At 36.9% G+C, this 27,900-nt stretch overlaps 1 protein-coding gene and 1 pseudogene across 7 annotated transcripts in view; both read right to left on the bottom strand.

Annotated features, from left to right (window-relative positions):
- The window catches only part of VPS13B (vacuolar protein sorting 13 homolog B), a 1,017,676-nt gene that overhangs the window by 177,701 nt on the left and 812,075 nt on the right, over positions 1-27,900 (bottom strand). For 6 of the 7 annotated variants that reach the window (XM_037803400.1, XM_037803396.1, XM_037803398.1 and 3 more), the window contains one exon: positions 27,367-27,774. In XM_037803400.1, the coding sequence (XP_037659328.1) occupies positions 27,367-27,774 (408 nt within the window). The remainder of the gene's footprint in view (positions 1-27,366; positions 27,775-27,900) is intronic. The other variant, XM_037803399.1, reaches the window with a different exon arrangement.
- LOC119509512 lies at positions 303-26,756 on the bottom strand (annotated as a pseudogene).

The following is a 27,900-nucleotide window of genomic DNA, read 5'->3' as shown; positions in this document are numbered from 1 at the left end:
TCAGAGAACATACCACACAGAGAAATCAAAAGTTAGCATGGAACAAGGTCAGTGTAGAAGCACAGCTAGGTTCAAGTGTTTATTTTCTAGAAATTTGTATTAGTTATTTGTAAGCAGAAAAGAAGAAAGGTAACAGTTTTGATGAGGAAGCTAAGCTATGTACTTCAGTAAGTTCTTTTCCTGCCCACACAATAGGGTGAGCTCCCAAGTTGAAGCCGTCACTGCAACTCTTGTGTCATGTGACTGTGTGTGACAATACAGTGGGGCCCACCTGAGCCATGAAAGCTATCTCAGTGGGGGGTTTAACTCTTATGTTTCTTGCTTACATCTCTAGGTGGATAAATGGGTTGCACTTTTCCGTTCTATGATAAACATGCAGAAGAGTCAATTTATCTAAGTTTTCGTTTCTTAATTGAAGCTAGAGAGAAATTAAGTTTGCTGCAGAGCTGATTTTTGCTAAAACTTATTATGATCACTGTATGCCATTATTTGAATAATACTGTAAAATGGGAGCAAAGACAGAAGGAGCAACTTTGAAGAGGTGAAATGCCACTCCTTCTCTGTTGATGGTATAGGGCAGAGAGAGGACACAAAGAACAAGACTTAAATTCCTTTTTACAGAAGAGCCATGCCAATTTACAGCTTTTTGGTATAGCTGGGTAACACACTTGCTCCTCATGGAAAACAAAATGCTTGATGGCCAGATTCATGGAACAGTTTTTGCAGAAGAAGCAATAGTTGTGCCAGGATTGTCCTTCACAGGCCACTACACTGGAGCCTTTACCAAACCCAGGGATGGGGTTCTGGCATCCAGCATATTTCTTGGCCACAAAGTTCTTGTAGCAATCCACTCAGTAATGCTTGCCCTCCACGGCAATGAAATGCTGTCCAACCAGCTTCTTGGGTCAGGTAACACAAAGCACTCAGCAAGCTAGGGCTGATCCTGGAAAGTGATCCCCCCAGAGGTGATGGCCTTATTGCACTATAGGTAATGCTTAGTGTACTTGGTTGAGTGGCAAGCCACGCAGTAGAGGTCCTACCCTTTTGGGAAGAAATTTATAGTCGCAATGACTTGCTTGTTGTTGCGGCAGGTGAAGCAGTCTTTGTGCCAGACAATCCCCTTGTACTCAACCTTTTGATCTCCTGCCATGATTGGTTTGAATTATCTTTTGCACTTGGGGGAGTCCTTCCTAAGGATGCACTTGTTGCACAGGTTTTTGTTCTTGTTGGCCACAAAGGTCTCACTGGCTGAAGGGTGGGTGCAGGCACTTGGCTCAGAGGAAGCAGGTATTGCGCCAGTAGCAGTTCTTACGGTGTAGCTCCTTGGAATCTGAACCAATGGGCTTGCAGTATTCTATACAGGTGCTGGTGTAGAAGTTGTCAAAGCACTTTAGGCCCCTCCTTTTTGTTTTGTTTTGTTTCCATCAAGATATACTAAATACCTTCCTTGGGATGAAATAACACTACACACACAAGCTCAAGGCCACAGACAATACTCAGAGTTCATGTAAACTGTATTCCTTGATGAATTAGTATGACAAGTACTTATAAATTTAATGTCAGGTATAAATGGTAAAAGAGAGTGAAGGCATGTGCTATTCTTCTCAGAGGACTACTGCAATTTAAAAAAACTTTTTATTTTTATAATTATATTTATATATTACTTTATATATTTATATATAGTTTTATAATATTACTTTAATAAAGTAATAAAAACACTAACTTTCAGAAAAGTTGATATCCTCCACTCAGCTTCCCTTAATGTTAACTTATATAATCATAGTATGATGATCAACCTCAGGAAATTAACATTGGAATACTATTAACTAATCTATAGACTTTATTTGAATTTCACCAGTTTCTCCCTATTTTCATTTTTAGTAATTGTGTGGTCAGGTTATTTTGACCGAGTTTAAAACCTCTTTCCTCTACCTCCTTCCATTTAACAATGTTGTGCTGCCTAAGTTTTCCATTGGCCTTTTTTAAAATCCATGCTTATATTTTTGATTTAATGTCCAGCAGACTAAATGGTGGACATTTTATTAAACTAAATGAGATGTAGCAACATTAAGAAGTAATGATGTGACAAACAGAAATAATCTTGTTTTATTTGTACAGTGACATATTTTTCACTGAGTGTAAAAATTTCGTTCAAGGAACAAATAGTTTCACAACCTTTAAAATACTCCTGGAGAAGACTAATAAGCATATACCACTTGTTTTGAAGAATGTTTACAAAATGCTGCCAGCTCTACATCATCAGTCTGCACTAGAACCTTAGTAAAGTTTGTTCTCTCTGCACCCTGACTGAGCAGAAGCAATCCAAATCAAGCTTCTGTGCATGTTATAAAGAATACACTATGATGACATGCTAGCAAAACATATCCAGGTACTTTGTTATCCAGCTGGAAGTAATCTCAAGCTACTAGTAAATCAGCAAGCATGTGTTAGATACATCCAGAAAATGATTTGCATAACAGTAAAACATCAGGATGCCTCAAAAAGTATGGAAGGAAAAATATTTTAGAAGCATGGCCCAAAATAAGATGACCAGCCACTCAAAAAATACAAGCCTTCCATATCTAGTTCCTTTAACTAATTATATTGAAGCAAATAGGAGTGGCACTTGGGTGTAACAACTATAAAAAGAACTTGCATTTTTCCTCATTGATAAGAATATGTAAGGTGACTAGTTTCTTTCCTATTTAAATACATTTGATTTTGTAATGAGTCTACATATATCTATTAATATAGTGAACTAAAATACAGGATAAGATCAATATATGGAACAAAATATAACTGTTAGAGAACTACAAAGACACCAGATATTTAAGCTGGAAGGGAAGGGCCTAACTGGGATTACTTCTGATGGGTGGGATCTCCAGATCCCAGGGATTCTCACTCAGTCCTTCCTGGTGAGTAAAAGTTGGGACCTTCTAGTTCAATACGCTCCTCTTCTATTGAACATTAGAAAATGGTGAAAAGTAGCAAGAAGATCATTTTTTTCTCTAACATAAAAAAGGGGGAATTGCTCATGAAAGATGAACTGTCTACTGAATTGGTTATTTATCCTTGGTCCTTGTTCTAGTTTGCTAATGCTGCCGGAATGCAAAACACCAGAAATGGCTTGGCTTTTATAAAGGGGGTTTATTTGGTTACACAGTTACAGTCTTAAGGCTATAAAGTGTCCAAGGTAACATATCAGCAATCGGGTACCTTCAGTGAAGAATGGCCAATGGCATCCGGAAAACCTCTGTTAGTTGGGAAGGCACGTGGCTGGCATCTGCTCCAAAGTTCTGATTTCAAAATGGCTTTCTCCCAGGACGTTCCTCTCTAGGCTGCAGTTCCTCAAAAATGTAACTCTTAGTTGCACTTGGGGTATTTGTCCTCTCTCAGCTTCTCCAAAGCAAGGGTCTGCAGTCAACGGCCGTCCTCAAACTCTCATTTGCAGCTCCTGTGCTTTCTTCAAAGTGTCCCTCTTGGCTGTAGCTTCTCTTCAAAACATCACTCACAGCTGCACTGAGTTCCTTCTGTTTGTCAGCTCATTTATATGGCTCCATTGATCAAGGCCTACCCTGAATGGGTGGGGCCACATCTCCATGGAAATTATCTCATCAGTGTTATCACCTACAGTTGGGTGGGGCGCATTTCCATGCAAACAACCTAATCCAAATGTTCCAACTTAATCCCCACTAATATGCCTGCCCCACAAGATTGCATCAAAAAATATGGCTTTTTCTGGGGGACATAATATATTCAAACAGGCACAGTCCTGGACTAGGAAAGACCATTTTTTGTGAAATGTTAAAATATGACAGGATGCACGAAAAATTAAAACTAAAACTACCAAAGGGTGATTGAGGATGTGCTTTGCCTCTTTCTCCCCCTCAAGTCTGCTCCTATGCTCACTGTTTTTACAGTTGTGTCAGTTTATTAAAAATAAGAGGGGACTTCCAGGGAAGACGGCAGAGTAGGATCTCCAGGACTAAGTCCTTCCACCAAAACAACTATTAATCAGGCAGGATCTGTCTGAAGCAACTATTCTGAAACTCTGGAGGCCAATTAAGCATCCAGGGAAGAGCAGGAAGAAGAGGCTGATAAACTATGGTAAAGAAAGCAGTTGCTCTCTCCACATGGCAGCTACAGGTGTCTATCCCTCAATCTCTGGCAGACTGCCTTGGAGCCCAGTCCCTAGCTAGCTCACTGGTGACAGAAAGGGATATAAAGGCCCTCTTCCCCAAGAACTGGTGTGGGCATGGCTGATTGTTGATCATGGCTTCTGATTAGTGAGTTTGGATCACTGGGGTCCTGTCTCTGAGGGCAGTTATTGTTTCACTTGGACAAAGGTGGCAGCAGCCATTGTTTCAAACCTCCCCAGACAAGGGTGGTGGCGATGGAGATTTGAAGGTGCAGCACTTTTTAGGGTTGCAGGGGACAGTTAGCTGAAGGGCTGCATTTGCTGGGAAGGCTGGGAAAGCTCAGCTTTGGGGAGCTGTCACAGAAGCTTTTTGGTGCCCTTCTTGATCCCCTCCACAGAGTACTTTGGAGCCAGTCTGTGCTCACTTCATGAGTCCCTGGCCCTGTTTTGGCTGGGAAACACTGACTTGGGAAAGTCCTCAGCAGGGTGACACTCTTCCCAGAGTTTGCCCTCCAGGCAAAAGCAGCTTTAGACAATGAAAGGAATGTAAAAATCTATAGAGGCAGTTTGGGCCAAAGGCCTGCTGGCTTCAAATGCCTGGGGGAGGGAGGTCTGTCTCCTGGGAAACAGAAGGGACAACCTAACTTCAAACTCCTATAACAGGAGAACTCCAAACAACTAACAAGCAAAAGCCCAGGACAAGACAGAGGCCCAGAAAGACAGGGTAAACTCTGCACAGTACATTCGCCTTGGGCAGACCTTTCTGATAGGAAGGCTGAAGCTAAAGAAAATCTCTGTCTTATTACCAGCTGTATACAAAATCAAGAAACAGACATCTCAGGGAATAAATCCCAGAGTTAACATTTTAAAATATTAAAATGTACAGTGTGCAACAAAAGAGTACAAGACAAAGAAACAGGAAATGATGGTCCATCCAAAGAGAGAGGATAAAAATACAGAAAATACCAATGAAGATGAGACTGTAGACGTACCAAACAAAGTCTTTTAAAAAATGATCTTAAAAGTGCTCAAGGAGAGGACTTCCAGGAAGATGGCTGAGTAGGTGAGGCAGAATGGGCTTCTCCTCTGAGAAAGCAACTAGAAAGGGGCTGGAGAACACCAGGGACCACAGTTCTGGGATGTGACCAGCCATAGAGGGTCCCCCACAGTATGTGGAGGGGACATCTGACAAAAATGGAGGAGAGACAGTGACTGGAGGGACGTGGTGAGTGTGTTCCCCATTAGGACCACCCTCCCCTCTCCAGTCCGGCAGCAGCAAAACCAACGCCAAGCAAGGGAGTTAGCAGCAGCTCTCCACTTCCATCCACCTACCTTGAGAGTTGGCTGGGGGGTGATCCTCCTTAGCCAGACAGCGGGAAGCTCCATGAGGGAACCCGGGGGTTAGCGACTGCTCTCCCCCAATGGAAGTACAGGGTGGGGGGGGTGCAGTAGTGAGGAACAGGGAAGGGAAAGGCACCATACAGCTGACTGGGAGCCCCTCCCACAGCCTAGAGACTTGTGGGTGCAAGGTGGGCAGAGAACAGGCAGGTAGGGCCCACGTCCCACCTGCAGGGTTCCCTGAATCAGGCTCCCTGCCTACCTGCTCGAGCCCCATGTTGCAGCCCCAGGAACGGGGTTCCCCTGTGCACATGGAAAACAGAGAATTGATTGTCTCCCCATCTGGTTTGGACTCTGCCCACTGCAAGGAGAAGTTTGGGAAGACCTACTTGAGAGTGCCACCTGCTGGTAGATAGGGAGATTGCACTCCAGCAAGCTGTGCCTCAGGAGCATCCCCTGCTGGTAGGATCAGGAAACTGCATTCCAGCAAGCCAAATTAATATAAATGCTCAATTAATTCTGCACTTCCAAAAACAACCCTATCAAGACAAGCAAATGCCCCAAAGCCAGCAGAAAATTACAAAGCACTTAAAGAATATAGAAGACATGGCAAGCCAAGCAAACAAATTAAAAAGCCACAAGAGACACAAAATTTGGAGCAGGTAATCAAAGAAGTACACACAAACATCAATATTATGGCCCAGGATATAAAGACATGAAGAAGACCCTAGAAGAGCATAAAGAAGAATTTGCAAGAGTAAATAAAAAAAATAGTGCCTTTTAATGGTAATAAAAAAATACTGTTGATCAAATTAAAAATATTCCTGAGAAACATAATACCAGATTTGAAGAAGCAGAGGAACAAATTAGTGGCCTTGAAGATAGGGTGAAGGAAAGTGAATGCACAAAAGAACAAATGGTGAAAAAAATTGAAAAATTTAAATTGGATCTCAGGGAAATGATGGACAACATGAAGCACACAAATATAAGAATCACTGGTGTTCCAGAAGGGGAAGATAAGAGTTATGGGCTAGGAAGAATATTGAAAGAAATTACTGGAGAAAATTTCCTAACCCTTCTAAATGATACAAATATGCAAATTGAAGATGCCCCACACATTTCAAAAAGAATAAATCCAAATAAACCTACTTGGAGACATATACAGATCAGCTTGTCAAATGCCAAAGAGAAGAAGAGACATATGAAAGCAGTAAGAGATAAGTGATTCACCACATACAAGGGAAACAACATAAGACTAAGCACTGACTACTCAGCGGGTACCATGGAGGCAAGGAGGTAGTGGAATGACATATTTCAGATTCTGAAGGAGAAAAATTTGCAGTCAACAATTCTTCATCTAGCAAAGCTCTCCTTCAAAATTGAGGGAGAGTTTAAAATCTTCACAGACAAACAAATGATGAGAGAATTTGTTAACAAGAGACCTGCTCTGCAAGAAATACTAAAGGGAGCTCTACCAGCTGAGAAAAAAAGAACGGAGAGAGGGATCTGGAGAAGAGCACAGAACTGAAGCGTTATTAGTAAGGGCAACTTAACAAAAAAAAAAAAAAGAGAGACGGAAAAAAAAAGATCTAACAACTAAAAACCAAAGGATAAGATGGCTGGTTCAAGAACTCCCTTCACAGTAAAACTTCGAATGTTAATGGATTAAACTCTCCAATCAAAAGATACAGACTGGTAGCAGGGATTAAAAAATATGACCCAGCGATATGCTGTTTACAAGAGACTTAGTGTAGACCCTGCAACACAAAGAGACTGAAAGTGAAAGGATGAAAAAAATTATTCCACGTAAACTGCAATCAAAAGAAAGCTGGGGTAGCTATACTATCAGACAAAATAGACTTTAAATGCAAAGATGTCATAAGAGATTAAGAAGGACTCTACATATTAATGAAAGGGATAATTCACCAGAAATAAATGACAATCATAAATGTTTATGTACCCAATTAAGGAGCTCCAAAATACATGAGATAAACATTGGCTAAACTGAAGGGAACAATATACATGTCTACAATAATAGTGGGAGATTTCAATACATCACTCTCTTCTGTAGATAGAACTAGACAAAGGAACAATAAAGAAATTGAGAACCTAAGCAATATGATAAATGAATTAGACTTAATAGACATATATAGATCATTACATCCCAAAGTACCAGGATATATATTATTCTCTAGTGCCCATGGAATGTTTTCCAGGATAGATCATACGCTGGGGCACAAAACAAGTCTTAATAAATTTAAAAAGACTGAAATTATTCAAAGCACTTTCCCTGATCACAGTGGAAATCAACTGGAAATCAACAAACACCAAAGAACCAGATTGTTCACAAATATATGGAGGTTAAGCAACACACCCCCATACCACCAGTGGGTCAAAGAAGAAATTGCAAGAGAAATTGGTAAGTAACTAGAGACAAATGAAAATGAGAACACAACATATCAAAACCTGTAGGATGCAGTGAAGGAAGTGCTGAGAGGGAAATTTATAGCTCTAAATGCATACACCAAAAAGCAAAAAGGAGCTAAAAGTAAAGACCTAACTAAACAACTGAAGAGGCTAGAGAATGATCAGCAAATAACCCTAAAGTAAGTAGACAAAAAGAAGTAACAAAGATTAAAGCAGAAATAAATGAGCTGGAGAACAAAAAAGAAAAAACATAGAGAGAATAAATAAAACCGGAAGTTGGTTCTTTGAGAAGATCGACAAGATTGTCAGACCTTGAGCTAGACTGACAAAGTCAAAAAAAGAGAAGACCCAAATAAATAGAATCAGAAATGAGAAGGGGATAATTACTGCAGATCCTGAAGACATAAAAAAAATTGTAGACAATTTAGAGAAAATGGACAATTTTCTGGAAACACATGAACAACTTAGACTGACCCAAGAAGAAATAGAAGACCTCAACAAACAATCACAAGCAAAGAGATAAAATCAGACGTCAAAAACCTACCTACACATAAAAGTCCAGGGCCAGATGGCTTCACAGGGGAATTTTACAAAACTTTCCAAAAAGAACTGACACCACTCTTGCTCAAACTCTTTTAAAAAATTGAAGAAAAAAGAACACTACCTAACTCATTTTATGAAACAAATATCACTCTGGTACCAAAACAAGATAAAGACACTACAAAAAAGGAAAACTACAGGCCAATCACCCTAATGAATATAGATGCAAAATCCTAAACAAAATACTTGCAAATCGAATCCAAAGGCACACTGAAAGAATTATACACCATGACCAACTGGGGTTCATTCCTGGCAGCCAAGGGTGGTTCAACATAAGAAAATCAACTAATATAATTCAACACATCAACAAATCAAAAGGGAAAATCAAATGATCATCTTGATTGATGCTGAAAAAGCATTCGACAAAATTCAACATCCCTTTTTGGTAAAAACACTTCAAAAGTAGGAATTGAAGGATACTTCCTCAATATGATAAAGAACATATATGAAAAACCCACAGCCAGCATATTACTCAATGGTGCCCACTGTCACCTCTATTATTCAACATCATGATAGAAGTTCTAGCTAGAGCAATTCACCAAGATAGAGATATAAAAGGTATCCAAATTGGAAAGGAAGAAGTAAAACTCTCATTATTTGCAGATGATATGATCTTATATTTGAAAACTCCGGAGAATTCGACCACAAAGCTACTGGAGCTAATAAATTCAGCACAGTGGCAGGATATAAGATTAATGCATGTAAGTCAGTATAATGTTCCTATACACTAGTAATGACCTAACTGAAAAGGCAATAAAAAAAATTCCATTCAAAGTAAAACTAAAAAAACCAAGTACCTAGGAATAAACTTAACTAAGGATGTAAAAGACCTCTACACAGAGAATTACAAAATTTTTCTAAAAGAAATAGAAAAGAACCTAAATAGGTGGAAAAATAGTCCATGCTCATGGGTAGGAAGACTAAATATTGTTAAGATGTCAATTCTACCCAAACTAATCTACAGATCCAACACAATCCCAATCCAAATTCCAACAACCTACTTGGCTGACTTGGAAAAGCTAGTTATTGAATTTATTTGGAAGGGAAAGGGGCCTCAAATTGCCAAAAACATCTTGAAAAAGAACAACGAAGTGGGAGGAATTACAATGCCAGACTTTGAAGCCTACTATAAAGCTACAGAGGTCCAAACAGCATGGTGTTGGCATGAAGATAGAAAAATTGGTCAATGGAATTGAATTAAGGGTTTGGAAATAGAGAATCAGATACACGGTCAACCGATTTTTGATAAGGCCCCCATATCCACTGAACTGGGACAGAACAGTCTCTTCAACAAATGGGGCTGGGAGAACTGGATAGCAATAACAAAAAGAATGAAAGAGGACCCCTATCTCTTACCCTATTCAAAAATTAACTTAAAGTGGATCAAAGACCTCAATATAAGAGTATCATAAAACTCCTAGAAGATAATGTAGGGAAACTTCTTCAAGACCTAGTATTAGGAGGTCACTTCTTAGGTCTTATACTCAAAGCACAAACAACAAAAGAAAAAACAGATAAATGGGAACTCCTCAAAATCAAAAGCTTCTGTACCTCAAAGGAATTTGTCAAAAAGGTGAAAAGGCAGCCAACTCAATGAGAGAAAATATTTGGAAACCATGTATCTGGTAAGAAACTAATATCTTGCATATATAAAGAAATCCTACAACTCAGTGACAATAGTACAAACAGCCCAATTATAAAATGGGCAAAAGATACAAAAAGACATTTCTCTGAAGAGGAAATACAAACGGCTAAGAAACACATGGAAAAATATTCATCTTCACTAGTTACGCAAATCAAGACCACAATGAGATATCATCTCACATCAATAAGAATGACTGCCATCAAACAAATAGGAAACTACAAATGTTGGAGAGGATGTGGAGAACCTGGAACTCTTATTCATTGCTGATGGGATTGTATAATGGTACAGCCACTCTGGAATACAGTCTGGCAGTTTCTCAGAAAACTAGATATTGAATTACCCTATAATCCGGCAATTCCACTTCTTGGTATATACCCAGAGGATCTGAAAACAGTAACAGGGACAGACATTTGTACACCGATGTTCAAAGTGGTAGTGTTCACAATTGCCAAGAGATGGAAACAATTCAAGTGTCCTTCAACAGACGAGTGGATAAACAAAATGTGGTATATTCATACAATGGAATACTATGCAGCAGTAAGAAGCAACAAGGTCTTGAAATATATGGCAACATGGATGAACCTTGAAGATATAATTCTCAGTGAAATAACTCAGACACAAAAGGAAAGATGTTGTATGTTACCATTTCTATGAACTATCTGAACAATGTAACATCAGTGTCTTATAAGTATATTGGGGACCTAGTGATAGACAGTAGCTAGTGAGGGGAATAATAATCTAATACGTTCAGATATGTTAATGATGGTAAATTCAAAGGTATGGTAATAGATAGGGGTGACGACTGTTAAACTTAAATCCTTCAGAGTGCTCCTATGCCAGCTAAGTCCCAAAGCCCGGAGGCAATAACCCCATCAAGAACATCAACCAGATACGTCCTCTTTGCTCATAAAGTTGATACCCCTTTTCAACATGAATAGGGCAGAATGGTCACTGCCTAGACATCCCTGAAGATCGTGAAAGTGATTAAACTAGAGGAAGGGGTAGTAACAGGCATGATGGAATTCAACAAAGAATTATGAATACTGAATCTTTATGTGATTTGCTTTTTCTTGGTTGCTAGGGTATTAGAATAGATAGAAGGAAAGAACTGAAATGGTGGACCTGTAACCCATAACATCCTTTGAAATTTCTTCTACAGCTACTTTTTAAATTGTAATTTGAAAGCCATACCTTTTTGTATATATGTTATATGTCACAATAAGGAAATAACTTAAACTATGGTACTATAACTCATAATAATTTTGGAAATTTCCTATGCATCTACATGTTAAATCATATTTTGATACATATTACCTATTTGTATATGTTATATTCATAACAAGGAAATAACTGAAATTGTGGAATTGCAACCTATAGTATTCTTTTGAGATTTGCTCTCTAACTGCTTGCTGGATTGCCCTTGAAAAGTTACCACTTTTATGTATATGTTATATTCTACAATAAAAAAAAAATGAGAGAAAAACTGCACCCCACCAAAAAAAAATGTTCAAGGAGATGAAGGAAAGTACAGAGAAAGAACTGAAGGATATCAGGAAAACAATGAATGAGCAATATGAAAGTCTAAGCAAAGATATAAAAATTTTAAATAGAAACAAAACAGAACTACTAGAGTTGAAGACCACAATAACTGAAACGAAAAATTTCCAGGAAGGTTCCAAGAGCAGACTGGAGCTGCCAGAAGAAAGAATCAGAGATCTTGGACAAGACACTTGAAATGAGTCAGGCTGAGGAGCAGAAAGAAAAAAGAAATATTAAATGCGAAAATAGCCTAAGACAACTATGGGACACCATCAAGCATACCAATATTTGCATTATGGGAGTCCCGAAGAAAGAAAAGAGAGAAAGGGGCAGAAGGAATAGTCAAAGAAAAAAAGACAGATAACTTCCCAAACTTAGCAAAAGATTTGAAGAAAAAAAAGAAAAGATGTGAAAATGCACATCCAAGAATCTCAGAGAACATACTGGAATAAACACACAAAAAATACATCCTGTCATATATTGATTACACTACAGAATGCAGAGGACAAGGAGAGAGTGCTGAAAGCTGGAAGAGAAGAGTAACATGTTCAGTGTAGTTATTTTAGATTATTTGTTTTTCTTATTCCTTTGTTTTTTGTTACAGTTTGTTAATTTCCTTGGGGTATGGTAGGGACATGTTAGAAGCAATGCAGTTATTTTATGTTATTTGTTTTTCTTATATTCCTTTGTTTTGTTTTATTTGAATTGTTGTTTTTTTAATTTTTTGATAAAGTAAAAGAAAAAGCCATTGCATTTAAAAAAATTGGGTTCAAGGTAGTTGTTTTAGGTTATTTGGTCTTTTTTATTCCACTGTTTGGTTATGGTTTGTTAATTTTCCTGGGGTATGGTAAGAGCATGTTGGAAACAAAGTTATTTTAGGTTATTTGTTTTTCTTAATTCTTTTGTTTGAAATTTGTTTTTTTTGGCTGTCTGTTTTAATTTTCCATCAAGTTAAAAAAAGAAAAAAAAAAAAAGAAAAGTAACATGCTACATACAAGGCAGTCTCTGTTAAAGTAAGTGCCATTTTCTTATCAGAAACCATGGAGGCAAGCAGGTAGTGGGGTGAAATAAAGTGCTGAAAGATTACAGCTGCCAGCGAAGAATTTTATATTTGGTGAGACTCTTTCAAAAATGAGGGACTGGTTAAGACATTCTCAGATAAACAAAAGTTGAGGGAGTTCATCAGCATTAGACCTGCCCTACCATCAATGCTAGAGGGAGTTCTTCAGACTGAAATGAAAGGACACTAGACAGTGGTTCAAAGGGGCATAAAGAAATAAAGACCTGCGGTAAAGATAAATATTTGGATAATTATAAATGCCAGTACTATTGTATTGTATTGTTTGGTATGTAACTCCATTTCTTACTTCCTACAGGTACTAAAATGCAAATACCTAAAGAGTAATAATAAATCTATGTTTTTGGACATAGAATGTCCAAAAATATAAGTAGTAACAAGTACAAGTGACAGAGCGATATGGGAAAAGTACACATGCATGCTATTGATGTTAAGTTGCTATCAAACAAAATATGACTGTTATATATTTAGGATGTTAAATTTTAACACCATGGTAACCACAAGGAAAACAGATGAAAAATACATCCAGACAGAAATGAAAGGCATTCAATATGGTACAACTCAAAAGAGCAAATAAATACAAAAGCAGGCATTAATGGAAGTGAGGACCAAAAAAGGGATAAGACTTAAAGAGGTGAAATAGCAAACTGGCCGAAGGAATTCCTTTATTATCAGTAGTGACTTTAAATGTAAACGGTTTAAATTTGCCAGTCAAAAGGCAGAGATTGGCAGAATGGTAAAAAAGCATGAGCCAACTATATGCTGTTTGCAAGACACTCACCTTAAATTCAAAGATACAACTAGGTTGAAGGTGAAAGGATGGAAAAAAAATATAATATCATGTAGGCAGTAACCAATAGACAGCCGGGGTGCCTAAACTAATATTGGAAAAAACAGACTTAAAGTAAAAAACAGTTTCATGGGAGAAAGATGGTCATTAATATGCTATAAAGGGGAACAAACTCAACAGAAAGATGTACAATCATAAATATATATGTACTAACAGCAGAGTCCCCAAAAAAAGAAGTAAATACTGACGTATTTGAAAGGAGAAATTGACAGTCTACATTAATAGTAGGAGACTTAATACATCACTCTCAAAACGGATAGACCATCTAGTCAAAAGATCAGTAAGGAAGTATAGGACATGAATGATACAATAAGCCAACTAGACCTAACAGACATATATAGAAAACTGCATCCAACAAAAACAGAATACACATTCTTCCTGAGTACACATGATCATTCTCCAGGATAGACCATATGTTGGGTCAGAAAACAAGTCTCAATAAATTCAAAACTATTGAAATCATACAATGTATAGTCTCTGCAAACACAGAATGAAGCTAGAAATCATTAACAGGTGGAGAAATGGAAAATTCATGAATATGTGGAAATTAATCAACATACTCTTAAAACAAACAATGGGTCAAAGAGGAAATCAGAAGCAAAACTAGGAAATATCTTGAGGTGACTGAAAATGAAAATACGATATACCAAAACTTACGGGATTCAGTGAAGGCAGTGCTGAGAGGGAAATTTCCAGCTCTGTGTACATTAGAAAAGAAGAAAGACTTCAAATCAGAGACCTAACCTCAAAACCGGAAGAACTAGAAAAAGAAGAGCAAACTAAACTCAAAGCTAGCAGAAGGAAGGAAATAACAAAGATTAGAATGGAGATAAATGAAACAGAAAACAAACAAAAAACACAGTAGACACAACAAACAAAACCAAAAGCTGGTTCTTTGAAAAGATCAATAAAATGAGAAACTTTAGCTAGACTTACAAAGGAAAAAAGAGAGAGGATACAAATAATGAAAATCAGAAATGAAAGGGGGGGCATTACTACCAACCTGCTAAAATAAAAGAGATTGTAAGAAGATACTGTAAACAACCGTATGCCAATAAATTAGATAAAGTAGATGAAATGGACAAATTCTTAGAAACACACAGACTACCTACAGTGACTCAAGAAGAAACCGAAAATCTCAACAGACCAATTACTAATAAATTATTAGAGATCAAATCAGTCATCGAAAACCTCCCAACAAAGAAAAGCTAGGATCAGATGTCTTCACAGGGGAATTCTACCAAACATTTCAAGAAGAATAAACTCCAATTCCTCTCAAACTCTTCCAAAAAAATTGAGCAGCAGATAACTCATTCTAAGTAGCCAACAAGACCTTTATACCAAAGCTGGATAAAGATACCACAAGAAAAACTATAGATCAATATCTCTTCTGACTATAGATGAAAAATTCCTCAAAAAAGTACAAGCAAACTGAATTCAACAGCATATTAAAATAATTATACACAATGATCAAATGGGATTTATTCCTGGCATACATGGTTTATTCAACATAAGAAAGTCAATTAATGTAATATACCACATTCACAGAATGAAGGAAAAAAAAACACATGGTCATTTCAATTGATGAAGAAATTGAAGCTAGAAATCACTAACAGGTGGAGAAATGGAAAATTCATGAATATGTGGAAATTAATCAACATACTCTTAAAACAAACAATGGAGTTTTTCAGAAGCAAAACTACAAAATATCTTGAGGTGACTGAAAATGAAAATCCAGCACCCTTTCTTGGATAAACAAAACAAAACAAACACTTAGAACACTAGGAATAGAAGAAAATTTCTTCATCATGATAAAGGGCAATTATGAAAAGCCCACAGCTAACATCTTATTCAATGGTGAAAGACTGAAAGCTTTCACTCTAAGATCAGGAAGAAGACAAGGACATCCCTGTCACCACTGTTATTTAACATTGCACTGGAAGTTTTTGCCAAAGCAATAAGGCAAGGAAAAGAAATAAAAGGCATCCAAATTGGAAAGGAAGAAGTAAAGTTGTCCCAATTTGCAGATGATATGACCCAGTATACAAAAAATCCAGAAGAATCAACAAGAAGCTACTAGAGCCAATAAATAAATTCAGTAAAGTGGCAAGGTACAAGATCAACAATCCAAAAACAGTTAGTGTTTAAATACAAAAGCAATGAACAACTGGAAAAAGAAATTAAAAAAAAAATCAATTCAATAGCAACTAATAGAGTCAAATATCTAGGTATAAATTTAACCAAGAATGTAAAGGACTTGTACCCAGAAAACTACAACATATTGCTAAAAGAAAACAAAGATGAACTAAATAAATGGAAGGACATTCCATTTCATGGATTGGAAGACTAAATACCATTAAGATGTCAATCCTACCCAAAGCAATTTATAGTACATTGCAATCCCAATCAAAATTCCAACAACCATCTTTGCAGAAGTGGAAAAGCCAACCATCAAATTTATATGGAAGGGTAAGGGGCCCAAAATAGCTAAAGCCATCTTGAAAAAGAATAATGAAGTTGGAGGACTCAGACTTCCCAATCTTAAAAATCATTACAAAGCTATAGTGGTCAAAACTGCATGGTACTGAAACAAGGGCAGACATTTAGACCAATAGAATCAAATTGAGAGCTCCAACATCAACCCTCACAATTATGGCCAACTGATTTTTTTTTAAATTCAGTTTTACTGAGATATATTCACATACCACACAATCATCCATGGTGTACAATCAACTGTTCACAGTACCATCTTAAAGCTGTGCATTCATCACCCCAATCTATTTTGAACATTTTCCTTACACCAGAATCAGAAAATAAAAAATAAAAATAAAAAAGAACACCTAAATTATCCCCTCTATCCCACCCTATTTTTCATTTAGTTTTTGTCCCTCTTTTTCTACTCATCCATCCATACAATGGATAAAGGGAGTGCAATCCACAAGGTTTTCACAATCACACTGTCACCCCTTGTAATCTGCATTGTTATACAATTGTCTTTAAGAGCCAAGGCAACTGGGTGGTAGTTTGGTAGTTTCTGGTATTTACTTCTAGCTATTCCAATACATCAAAACCTAAAAAGTGTTATCTATATAGTACATAAGAATGCCCAGAGTGACCTCTCAACTCCGTTTGAAATCTCTCAGCCACTGAAGCTTTATTTTGTTCCATTTTGCATCCCCCTTTTGGTCAAGATGTTCTCAATCCCACGATGCTGGGTCCAGATTCATCCCCGGGAGTCATCTCCTGTGATGCCAGGGAGATTTACACCCCTGGGAGTCAGGTCTCATGTAGCAGGGAGGGCAGTGAGATCACCTGCCAAGGTGGCTTAATTAAAGAGAGAGGGCCACATCTGAGCAACAAAGAATTGGCCAACTGATTTTTGACAAGGGAGAAAAGACCACTCAATTGGGAGAAAACAGTCTTTTCAACAAATGGTGCTGGGAAACTGGATCTTTATTTACAATAAAAAGGAGGACCACTATCTCACACCACAGACAAAAAATATCAACTCAAAATGGATAAAAGACCTTTTTATAAGAGCTAAAACTATCAAACTCCTAGAAAAAAATGTAGGGAAGCATCTTCAGGACCTTGTGTTAGACAATGGTTTTTAGAATTTATACCCAAAGCACAAGCAACAAAAGAAAAAATAAGATAAATGGGACATCACCAACATTAAAGACTTTTGTTCCTCAGAGGACTTTATCAATGAAAATAAAACAACAACCTACACATTGTGAGAAAATATTTGGAAACCACGTATCTGATAAAGGGTTACTATCTAGAGCATATAAAGAAATCCTTCAATTTAACAAAAAGACAAAAATCCAATTTAAAAATGGGCTGAACAAAGGGTAAGGTTGAAACTGACTGTGTATTAAAACTTCAACTTCCATGTGAGACCAAGGGAAGAGATGTTTATTTGGTGCAGGATCTGTATTTTCTAAACAATATAACTTCTGCAGTCAGCTTGTTCAAACACTACAATTACATGGAACTTTGAATAGGAAGCGAGCTATGGTAGATCTGTATAGATTAGAATGAAATAGCAACATATCCTAAAGTAATTTGGGTGGGGAAGAAAAATATATAATCGGGGCCCCCCTGAAGAGCTGGGGGAGGATGCAGAGGTGTTGGACTTCCTCACCTGGATTGTTGCTGATGTTCTCACATACATTGGGGACTGGCAGCTTGATGTGCTGAGCCCTCTGTCTTGGGGCTGGCCTCTATGAAGCTCGTTGCTGCAAGGAGAGGCTAAACCTGCTTATAATTGTGCCTAAGAGTCTCCCTCTGAGTGCCTCTTTGTTGCTCAGATGTGGCCCTCTCTCTCTAGCTAAGCCACCTTGGTGGATGATGTCACTACCCTCCTCGCTATGTGGGACCTGACTCCCAGGGATGTAAATCTCCCTGGCAAAGCAGGAGATGACTCCCGGGGATGAATCTGGACCCGGCATTGTGGTATTGAGAACATCTTCTTGACCAAAAGGGGGATGCGAAATGAAACAAAATAAAGCTTCAGTAGCTGAGAGATTTCAAATGGAGTCAAGAGGTCACTCTGGTGGACATTCTTACGCACTATATAGACAACACTTTTTAGGTTTTAATGTACTGGAATAGCTGGAAGTAAATACTTGAAACTACCAAACTCCAACCCAGTAGCCTTGACTCTTGAAGACGATTGTATGACAATGTGGCTTACAAGGGGTGACGGTGTGACTGTGAAAACCTTGTGGATTGAACTTCCTTTATCCAGTGTATGGATGGATGAGTAGAAAATTGGGGACAAAAACTAAATGAAAAATAGGGTGGGATAGGGGGGTGATTTGGGTGTTCTTTTTATATTTTTATTTTTTATTTTATTCTTATTCTTTCTGGTGTAAGGAAAATGTTCAAAAATAGATTGGGGTGATGAATGCACACCTATAAGATGGTACTGTGAACAGTTAATTGTACACTATGGATGATTGTATGATATGTGAACGTATCTCAATAAAACTGAATTTAAAAAAAAAATGGGCTGAAAACTTAAATAGTCATCTTGAACAGACATCTCTCCAAAAAAAGATATACAAATGGCCACAAAGCACATGAAAAGATGCTCAACATTATTAGCCATCAGGGAAATGCAAATTGAAACCAAAATGAGATACCATTTCACATCCATTAGAATGGATGCAATTTAAAAAAATGCTATTTAAAAAAAAAGGGTTGGAGAGAATGCGGAGAAATAGGAACACACTCATTGCTGGTGGCAATGGAAAGTGGTTCCTCAGAAAGCTAAGTACAGAATTATCATATGATCCACAATCCCACTACTAGATATATACCTAAAAGAATTGAAAGCAGGGACTCAAACAGTTATTTGCACACTGATGTTCATAGTGGCACTATTCACAATTGCTCAAAGATGGAAGCAACTCAAGTGTCCATCAACTGATGAATGGATAAACAAAATGTGGTATATACATACCATGGAATATTATTCAGCCATAAAAAATACTCAAGTCCTGATATATGGGACACAGGGATGAACATGGAAGACATCGCGTTGAGTGAAATAAGCCAGACATAAAAGCACAAATATTGTGTGATCTCATTGATTCTGATTTGAAACAATTAGAATATTCAAACTCAGAGTCAGAATCTAGAATATAGGTTACCAGGGAATGGGCCTCAACTCTGACACTTAAAGGATTCCACAAAGTAATGGTGGTTTATCAGGTATTTTTCGTATTTCAAAGAGCCTAAAAGAAATCATGAATTTGTCTGAGACAGGGCTTTGGAAGATTCTTAAAAAGTTTTAATTTTTGGTTATAATCATTGTATAGTCAAGTTGGTACAGTCAGGCTAGCTATCTAATCCTAAATGCAGTTATGTTTGGGCCATGAGGTCCATGGAAGGAAAGGATAAAAAATTTCTTGATAAAGTAAAGGGTGGTCTTTAAGATAACTTCCAGCTCTAAAATTTAATGATCTATGACCTCAGCATACCTGTGGGTATAATTGAGTTGGGAGACAGAAAGCAAGGAAGATACAAAAAGAACAATTTATGGAGCACTTAATTTGTGCCAAGCAATGTGTAGGGTATTCTGCATAACTTATCTTACCTAATCTTCTCAAAAACCCTGTGAAGTAGGCATTTTTGCCCTCACTTTGGAGATAAGCTGTGGAGTAACTTTTTCCACAACCAACTGCCACTAAGTGACAGGCTGGGATTCAGATTCTGTCTGCTATTTCCAGTAACATGGTGCTTTACAAAACCTACCACTATTAGTTAACTCTTAGTAATTTCATTTTTCCACCTGGCAACATAGTTGTGAATAAATGCTTTTTCCTGTTTCTAGCTCTCTTACATGGCTTCAATATGTTAGGCCAACATGGCCAACAGGTCCGAGGGCCTAGCCGAGAAGCAAAAGAACATATGAGATATGTCTTCTGTCACTCATCACTGACAGGTTTGTTCTGCCAGAAACTTTCCCAGTAAATAGCCCACTGACTTATATGGCTGAGAGGGCAATGTGCTGTCAGACCACAGGCAAAACTGCCACAAATTCAGTGGAGTGGGGAATAGAGATTTTTTTTCTAAACTTCTCTTCACATTTCCAAGGCTGGAAGCTCGAACAATACTTGTCCATTTCCTCCAATACTAAGGATGCAGAGGAGAGGCTATTAAGAAGTAAGTCTCTAGTACTTAATTACTGGAGCTGTAAATAATCTTCTCCAATAACATTTTGCACAGTGTCCATGAAATATCTTCATGCTAACTGATAGCATTTTTGTTGTCTCAAAGGCCCTTTTCCTCCTGTCCAAGGAACACTGTTTTAATTTGTGTACATGTAAAATTTTTATCGGTTGTTCCATTTTTCTCCAAACATATCCAAATCTAGAGAATGGTTCTCTACCATACGTTTGTCAAGACTAGGAGAAGAAATAAAAGCCATTGATTACTTTTTCTGTTGTACATACATAGCATGCACAAGTTCCAATGCAATGAGACACAATTCTAAAAATATAACCTGAGGCCAATAGCTTTTTAGCAAACATTCTAGACTGAATTTGGTAACTAAAAACAATAGTCCAGAAAAGAGTACTTTAGCTAGGGACGAGATTTGAAGGTGGATTTACTTGGAAAAGTATAATAACTGCACTGGGTTTCTCATTAGAAGGGAACAGAGTCTTATGAAGACTTCACACTACCCAAGAGAACCATATTTACACAATTAACAATTCTTTTGTTGAAAAGAACCTTTTCATTGTTGCATGTGGACACATGTGGACTGTGTAAAAATACAAGAGATGTGTAACACACAGTAAACAGAAAGTAATGATCTTAAACAGGCCAAATCCTTGAACTCGTCATTAATAAATGTCTTTCCTGCATTCAGCTACCCGGGCTGCTGGAAGCCTGTTTTCTTCAAGTACTTCAAACACTGAAATTCAGGAACATTTATTATTTTAATCCATTACAGGCAGTGCTTGATTTAACTTTATTGGTTGTGGTGGTGGTAGTGGTTATAAGTGGGGGTACAGCAATGTTCTTTTACACATCATTTCAAAAGGGCTTAATTATATTTTATAGTTTGGGCCAGGAATTCTGCTTGTTTTTTGTCTAACAAGGTTCAAATGGAGTTCAGGTCAGTGAAGAATCAGAAGAAAAAGTCAGAGATGGTTATCTCTCTGAAATGAGCTCATCTCCCTCTCCGAAAGGCTGGGCAGGTACATCATGTTCACTACATCCCAGCATATGAGATGGTTCTGATATCCTAAGTGTGTTGCTTATTAGATAATTTTTAGTTTTCATGCAGTCTTGAAATTAATATATCAGAAATTCAGCCCTGTGATTATCTTCCATATTTCTGAAGTAACTATTCTGTTTATTTTAAAGGTTTCCCACTGGAGTCCAAAAGAGCTATAGTAACCACATAGCACTGAAATTTAAAAAAGAAAAGTGCATGAAAAACAATAATCATATAATGGACCTTTTAAGAAAAGCACAAGCGCTTTATCACAGAAAAAAAATTAAGTATCTCAAATAAAAGATGTAGATAAATGCATTAAAATTATTTGGTTAAACAAAAATGTTATTGTATAAACATGTCTGAATGGCATATATCTACTGGTGTTTTTCTTTTTTTTTAATTTTCAAACATCCTTAATTTTTTATCTCCTTTTTGAGGGTGTGAAAAGGATAGTTTCCAAGGTAGTGGTATAAACACTGTTTATTACAGTCCAAAATTCTATCCTCTCATATATTATGATAATCATGGCAAGGAGAATAAAATTTGTATTTTGGGGCTTCCCCACTGCATATGATTTCTATGAAGAGGAAGAAAGGAAACATACTATCTCATGCATTTATGTATTTTATAATAAACAGTATTTCCAAGCAAATTAGAGAAGTAACATAGGGCATTATTTAATTTTCAGAATTTCCTATTTTGTTTCTGAATGCCTCAACAATCCAGCTATATACACAGAAAAATATCACAGTCTTAAAAAAATCTGTAATTTACAGGTAATTTAAGGATAAAAATATAGACATGCCAGTTGATCAGTAGCAACTTTGACCCTTGTTATAACATAATAGGAGGGAAGCTGACCAGGATTAATAGTGGTACTCGGTCCTGGGACGAGGGGGTGTCTGGTTTCACCGACTCTAGGCCATCTGTTCTGCCCGCCTACATTTTACTTCTGCAAAACTATAAACACACCTCCACCTCAGGGACTATTGAAAGGCATTAGAATTCTTCTGCTTTTCATTATCACAAGATTCAGTAACACATTTCATTGTCAAGATAATCCCCTTTTACTCTTTCTTTTGCGCTTGCAGGTATGCCAAAATGACAAATAAAATCCCAGATGTTACAGAGCCAATGAGGTCTCCACCTTTCCTTGAGTGTTGGGTTTAAGCTACTTGGGACACAGTGTCAAAAATGACAGGACCCTGATGCCTACACCCAATATTCATTAAGGTTTGTGATTTGAATTGCTGTCTATAAGCTGCACTGCCACTTCCATCCTCAATGGCTGCTTAGAAATTAAGTTTGTCCTTCAGCTTTTACCATCAAAGAATTCATTTCCTATTGTTCAGGCATCGTAAAGAGATGCTATTTCTTTCTAAAGAAACAACAGTCTTTGGGGTGTCGTAAATGGCTTGTTACTGCTACGTATTATTTTAGGTAGTCATATCTAATTTAATGTTTTGTTTTCCATTAGGGTAACTTGCATCTCTGCAGCATCCAAAGGCTACGACAATGCCTTGAGAGATTTCCTCAGGAGATCTAGTTAACTATGGAATGAAAAGCTGGAGTTCTGCTTTGTATCTATTAATGACCCAGTTACATTTTTCAATACATGAAAACGAACTTTCGGTTCTTTACATTTTATTGGTCCTGCATTCAGTGAACATGAGTATAGGCATTTGTATACATGAAAAATAATGTGGCTATGCTTTTTTTTTCTTTTTTTTTTCCTTTTTTTGGCTTATACACAAAGATAAGTACATCTGGACAACAGAGGTTGGGGTAGTGAAAGTTACTTAAACCACTGCTCTTTGACTAGAAGTTCAACTCACTGCTTTCTGCCTTGATAAAAAGTCCCCTATGGATATGGGTTCCTTCCAACTTTTTCCCAGTTCTAACTAAAATGCTAGCCAAGATGGCTTCATTTAGACTCTTCATGATACTTTGTGACATCTAAGTTGTTCATATCCTGTTTTCCTTTTACTTGTATACCATGTAAATAACCCTGTGAATGAGCAAGGCAGCCCAAAGTACAGCTATTTCACAGCTCCGATTTGTGTACCAGCGTTCGCTGAAATTTAAGGAGTACAGCCCTAATAGAGCCATAATTTACTCTGGCAAGAGAGCTAAAGTCTGCAGCTCACTCCCCACCCTGCCTCTAGAAAGTGCTACACTGCCAGTTCAGAATTTATAACTACATACTTACGGTTTCTTCAAAATGAAATACTTCAAACTGCAAAAATGATTGTGTGTGTGTGTGTGTGTGTGTGTGTGTGTGTGTGTGTGTGAGGGTTGTTCTTAAAAAGAACATAATACATTTTAAAAAGAAGTCAATTTAATGGGTAGCAAAAGAAATATTACCTACTTTAAAATATTTCAGGAAAAAGATAATTTCTAAATGAGATTCATTTTGTGATTGCTAACACAATCATAGGATTTTCCTCAATATTATACACGAACTTCAAAAATACAAGTATTATATCTATTAAAATCAGAACTTTAAGTTCATTTAACCAAAGACACATGGGAGAACATAAGTATTCCAGCAGAAATAAGAGTTAGGTTATTATAAGTCACTGCTACACTAGCATCTGCAGAGTAGAATTAAAAAAAAAAATCAAAGTCCCTTGATACTCTCATAGTTTAAGGTCGCAAAGTAGTACAGGAGGTTAAGGAGAACTGGTGGATTTTTTTGTAAAACGGAAAATATAACCATTTCAGTTTGTTTAAAATGATGAAAATATGAATTCTCTTAACCACTTCAGCAAATAGTTGTAAATACTTAGTTTTTAAAACTATTAACTGAAATCAAATGAATATAGAAGCATTTCCAACTATTTAAATCTATCAACAATGCCTTGGAAGAAAATTAACTTTCTTCTATCACTCTTTTATTATTTCCCTTTTTCCCCATACACTTTTCACAAGCTTTATACCAATTTAGATGATAAAAATAAACATTATTAGGGAAATTCAAAAATATTTTTTGAGGAAAATATGCCTATAACACAGTGCCAATTGTGTTCCTCTAAATATTACTTAGCACATAAGATTCCTCTAGCATTACAAACCTATTTCAGCTCCTAAATTAAAACTCATCTGGAAAGGACTGTTTTGCCCTGTTTATATAACATTGTCACATAAAGAGTGTAAAAAAAAAATTTTCACTAAAAATAGCTTGTGTAAGTTAGGGATTAGAGTAGTTTCTGATGCTATAATTGTTCCTTTGTAGTTTTTTCCATGATGTTTTTGCACAGTGTTTTTGACTGTGTTTATTAAAGACAGCACATCAAAAAGGATCAAAGAGAAAGTGAGTGAGAACCAAAGAAACCCCAAGTGTGTTGTCTCATTGGGAAGTTATGCAGATTCGCATAAACAAGTGCAAATTGTTGAGGTTTTAACGAAAATTTTCTACAATTATTCTATCTTAAGTCATTCTATACAATAACATCTGTACAGCAGATGGCTATACTGTACCAGTGCAATGCTCCTTCTTTCTCTGTTTGATAGTACATATGAAATGACTACTTTGTCACTGTGCTCAATTTGGTTCAGCAAATAATATGAAAAATGCAGCTGCTGCAGATGATCACAATAGTTATGTAAACTATAAATATCAAAGACACAGTTAAGTATTTCTGTATTAGATTCAAACTAGAAAAATCTGATATTAATGCCATTGAGCTCAAAGTTACACTATGAAAGATTTTTGGTTGAGTGCAGAACAGTATCACCTGAAACATACAAAAAGAACTATGACTACCATAGGATGTTTTGAGGGGTGAAGGGGAGCTGGGAAAACACTTTACTACTTATCAAAAATGTGCCTGGAATATATATTTGCATGTATTTAATATGGATTACAAAGCATGAATTTTTAAGATACTCAGCTATGAAATGAATTAAATGTTTAAAGCTTCAACTATATTTTATTTTTAAAAGATTTTGTCTATATAAAAATCAGTTTTTTAAAAAATGTGGTAATCTTTCAATCACAATTTTCCTAGAAATCAGCATTAACCAATACTAGAACTTAACACAATCTTATTTCAGTTAATGATAATTTATTTTCATTTTGCTGACTTGATCTTCTTCTTAAAATGTTTGAGCATGTCAGAACAAAAGCAGAAGTGTAGAAAAAACAGATTTGTTGCTTGTACTGGTCTCATAACAAAATTCTTCCTATTGAATGACTCCCATTTTGATTTGATATGGTGACACAAATAACTATTTTGGAACGTTTGCTGGAAAGTACACAGAGTGATATGTCTTGGTCAAACTGTAGTTTCTATTTCTGTTTAGCTAAATTTAGGAATGTAATTATAAGAGGAGTATGGGGTATGTAGTTTTTTTAGTATGGGAGGGGTGGAACAAGTTACAAAACATAATGAGCCTACCAACTTGTATAGATCAGTGAGAGAAGGATTTTAATTATATCTTAGTGACATATACCTAGGATAGACACCATTAAAAGAGGGTAAAATATGAGTAGCAAACAAAGAAAAAAGAAATGAAGAGAAAAAAAAAGGGCCTAGAATTTTTAGTTTAGTGCAATTAATGCTTTCACTCTGTGAAACCTTTCCCTGCCATGATTAAGGTACATTGAAAAGGCATGGGAATGGGCCCAGTGTTGCCTGGGATGAAATTTCTTTGTGGATAAATCAGAAATTGTAGCTCCAGTGTTTCACAGTCTTTCATGTTCCATGAACCTTACATTTTTCAACTTCTAAGTTTTAAGACAATAAAAAATGTAGTGCTTTTAGCCAGCTTGGTGGCAAAATATTTCTGGTGAGAAATAAATCACCCTATTTGGGGCTTAAAATTCATAGTTCTCAACTATAAACCTCTTTTCTTTACCTCTTAAAATGCTGTGCCCAATCTGCTATACAGAACTAAGTTACAGTTAATCTCCAGCTGCCACTTTTTGATAAGCAACTAAGTTGCATTTAGTAGAAGTTGCATACAGAATACAATTGCATATACTTTATCCCCTGCGCCACCCCCCAGCCCCAACTCTTCCCAGCAAAATTAAAGTGGAAAAACATTTCCCTTTTGATACTTTTATTTTCAGAGTAAAATTTCTGGCATTGTGCTGTGAAGTTTTTATAGTAGCAGTTTCTTTGATTGCAAACTGCTATTTTTTCACCTGTGCCTTGTCTTCTCTTCCCCCTCCTCACATTCCCTCTGCCTACCCTTTTTAATTCAGTGTGAGAAAGCTCATAACTAAGTTGCAGTGATAAAAGAGGAAATTGTAGCTGTTACTGCAAGTTATTACCTACCTCTGCGCCCAACACGGACATTCAGTTTGCAGGGTCCACGCCTCTCTGATGGGCTAGGCCCGGAAGCACAGGCCACTGCAGCAGCTTGCCCTTGCCAGGTGCTGCTCCCCGTACTATCCATGCAATGTCAAACTCTGGCTTCTATTACACTTTGTATGGCACACATGCTACCACAACACTTTTTCTTTTTTAAATAAATTACCAGTTACCTTAATGCAGTAAATCAGAATCACCTGTAGGGCTTGTTGAAACACAGATTGCTGGGCTCCATGCCACAGTTTCTGATTCAGGTGGGGATGGGGGTAGGGTGTCTGAGAACTTGCACTTCTAATAAGTTCCCAAGTGATGCTGATGTTGTTTGTCCTGAGACCATACTTTTTGAGAACCACTGCCCTAATGACTCACAAAACTTGATACTCTGTTGTTCCACTACAAATATTTTAAATAAAATTTAGGAATTAACAGTTTTTAAAGACTTCGGTAAGAATGTGTCTAAAAGATGTGGATAGGAATGGTTTAGTTTAATGGATTAAAATACCTAGGCTCAAAGGATCTGTTATAAAATTATCCCTAAAGTAAGGTTATACATAAATCAGGATCCCATCCCTAACTCGCTTTGAAATTTTTAACCTCTTCATGAAATAAACATTCAAAATTATGCATTTTCACAGGCTAACAAGCCATGTCACACATCCCTCCCACCCCTTGCTGGCTCTGTATAACTTACTTACCAGGTACTTTTTGTGCTGCTTTTACACTAAGGCTTCCATTTAGGTTTGATAAAGATGCTAATAGGCATGGTTTATTTGGATGGGGGACAGTTTCCATGGAGACAACAATCTGAGTAGTGTGGACGGAAATTTTTTGAAAGCAGGAAACAGCTCTCCACATATTTTCTTGAACTGGAATCTTTTGCACTCCATCAACATGAACTTCTGGTTTAGACAACTTTCCAAGGTGGTATTTAGAGGCTGGAAGCTCATCCTTATTCAGAATGGTATCTGACAAGGCCGAAGTCTCTTTGCTGTGTGCAAAGCCATGTGCCCTTTTTATCTTCGTTAAAAAATGGTTTATCTGATCCAGTTTGGTAAAACTCATATTTGCTTTCAAAGGCTTTGCTATATCCAAGTTGATGTCTGCTATAGAAATGAAAAAGAGGAGAAAATTACTGAAGCTCTCTTGTTCAATATGGCCTTTACTACCCTGTCAAGCTCCTACTTAAGTATTCCAAGACCTATATGGTAGACTCATTAGGATGCCAGAAT

This window comes from Choloepus didactylus, chromosome 14, assembly GCF_015220235.1.
Source record: "Choloepus didactylus isolate mChoDid1 chromosome 14, mChoDid1.pri, whole genome shotgun sequence".
In the NCBI taxonomy this organism is placed as follows: domain Eukaryota; kingdom Metazoa; phylum Chordata; class Mammalia; order Pilosa; family Megalonychidae; genus Choloepus; species Choloepus didactylus.
This window is presented reverse-complemented; position numbering and strand designations above follow the sequence as displayed.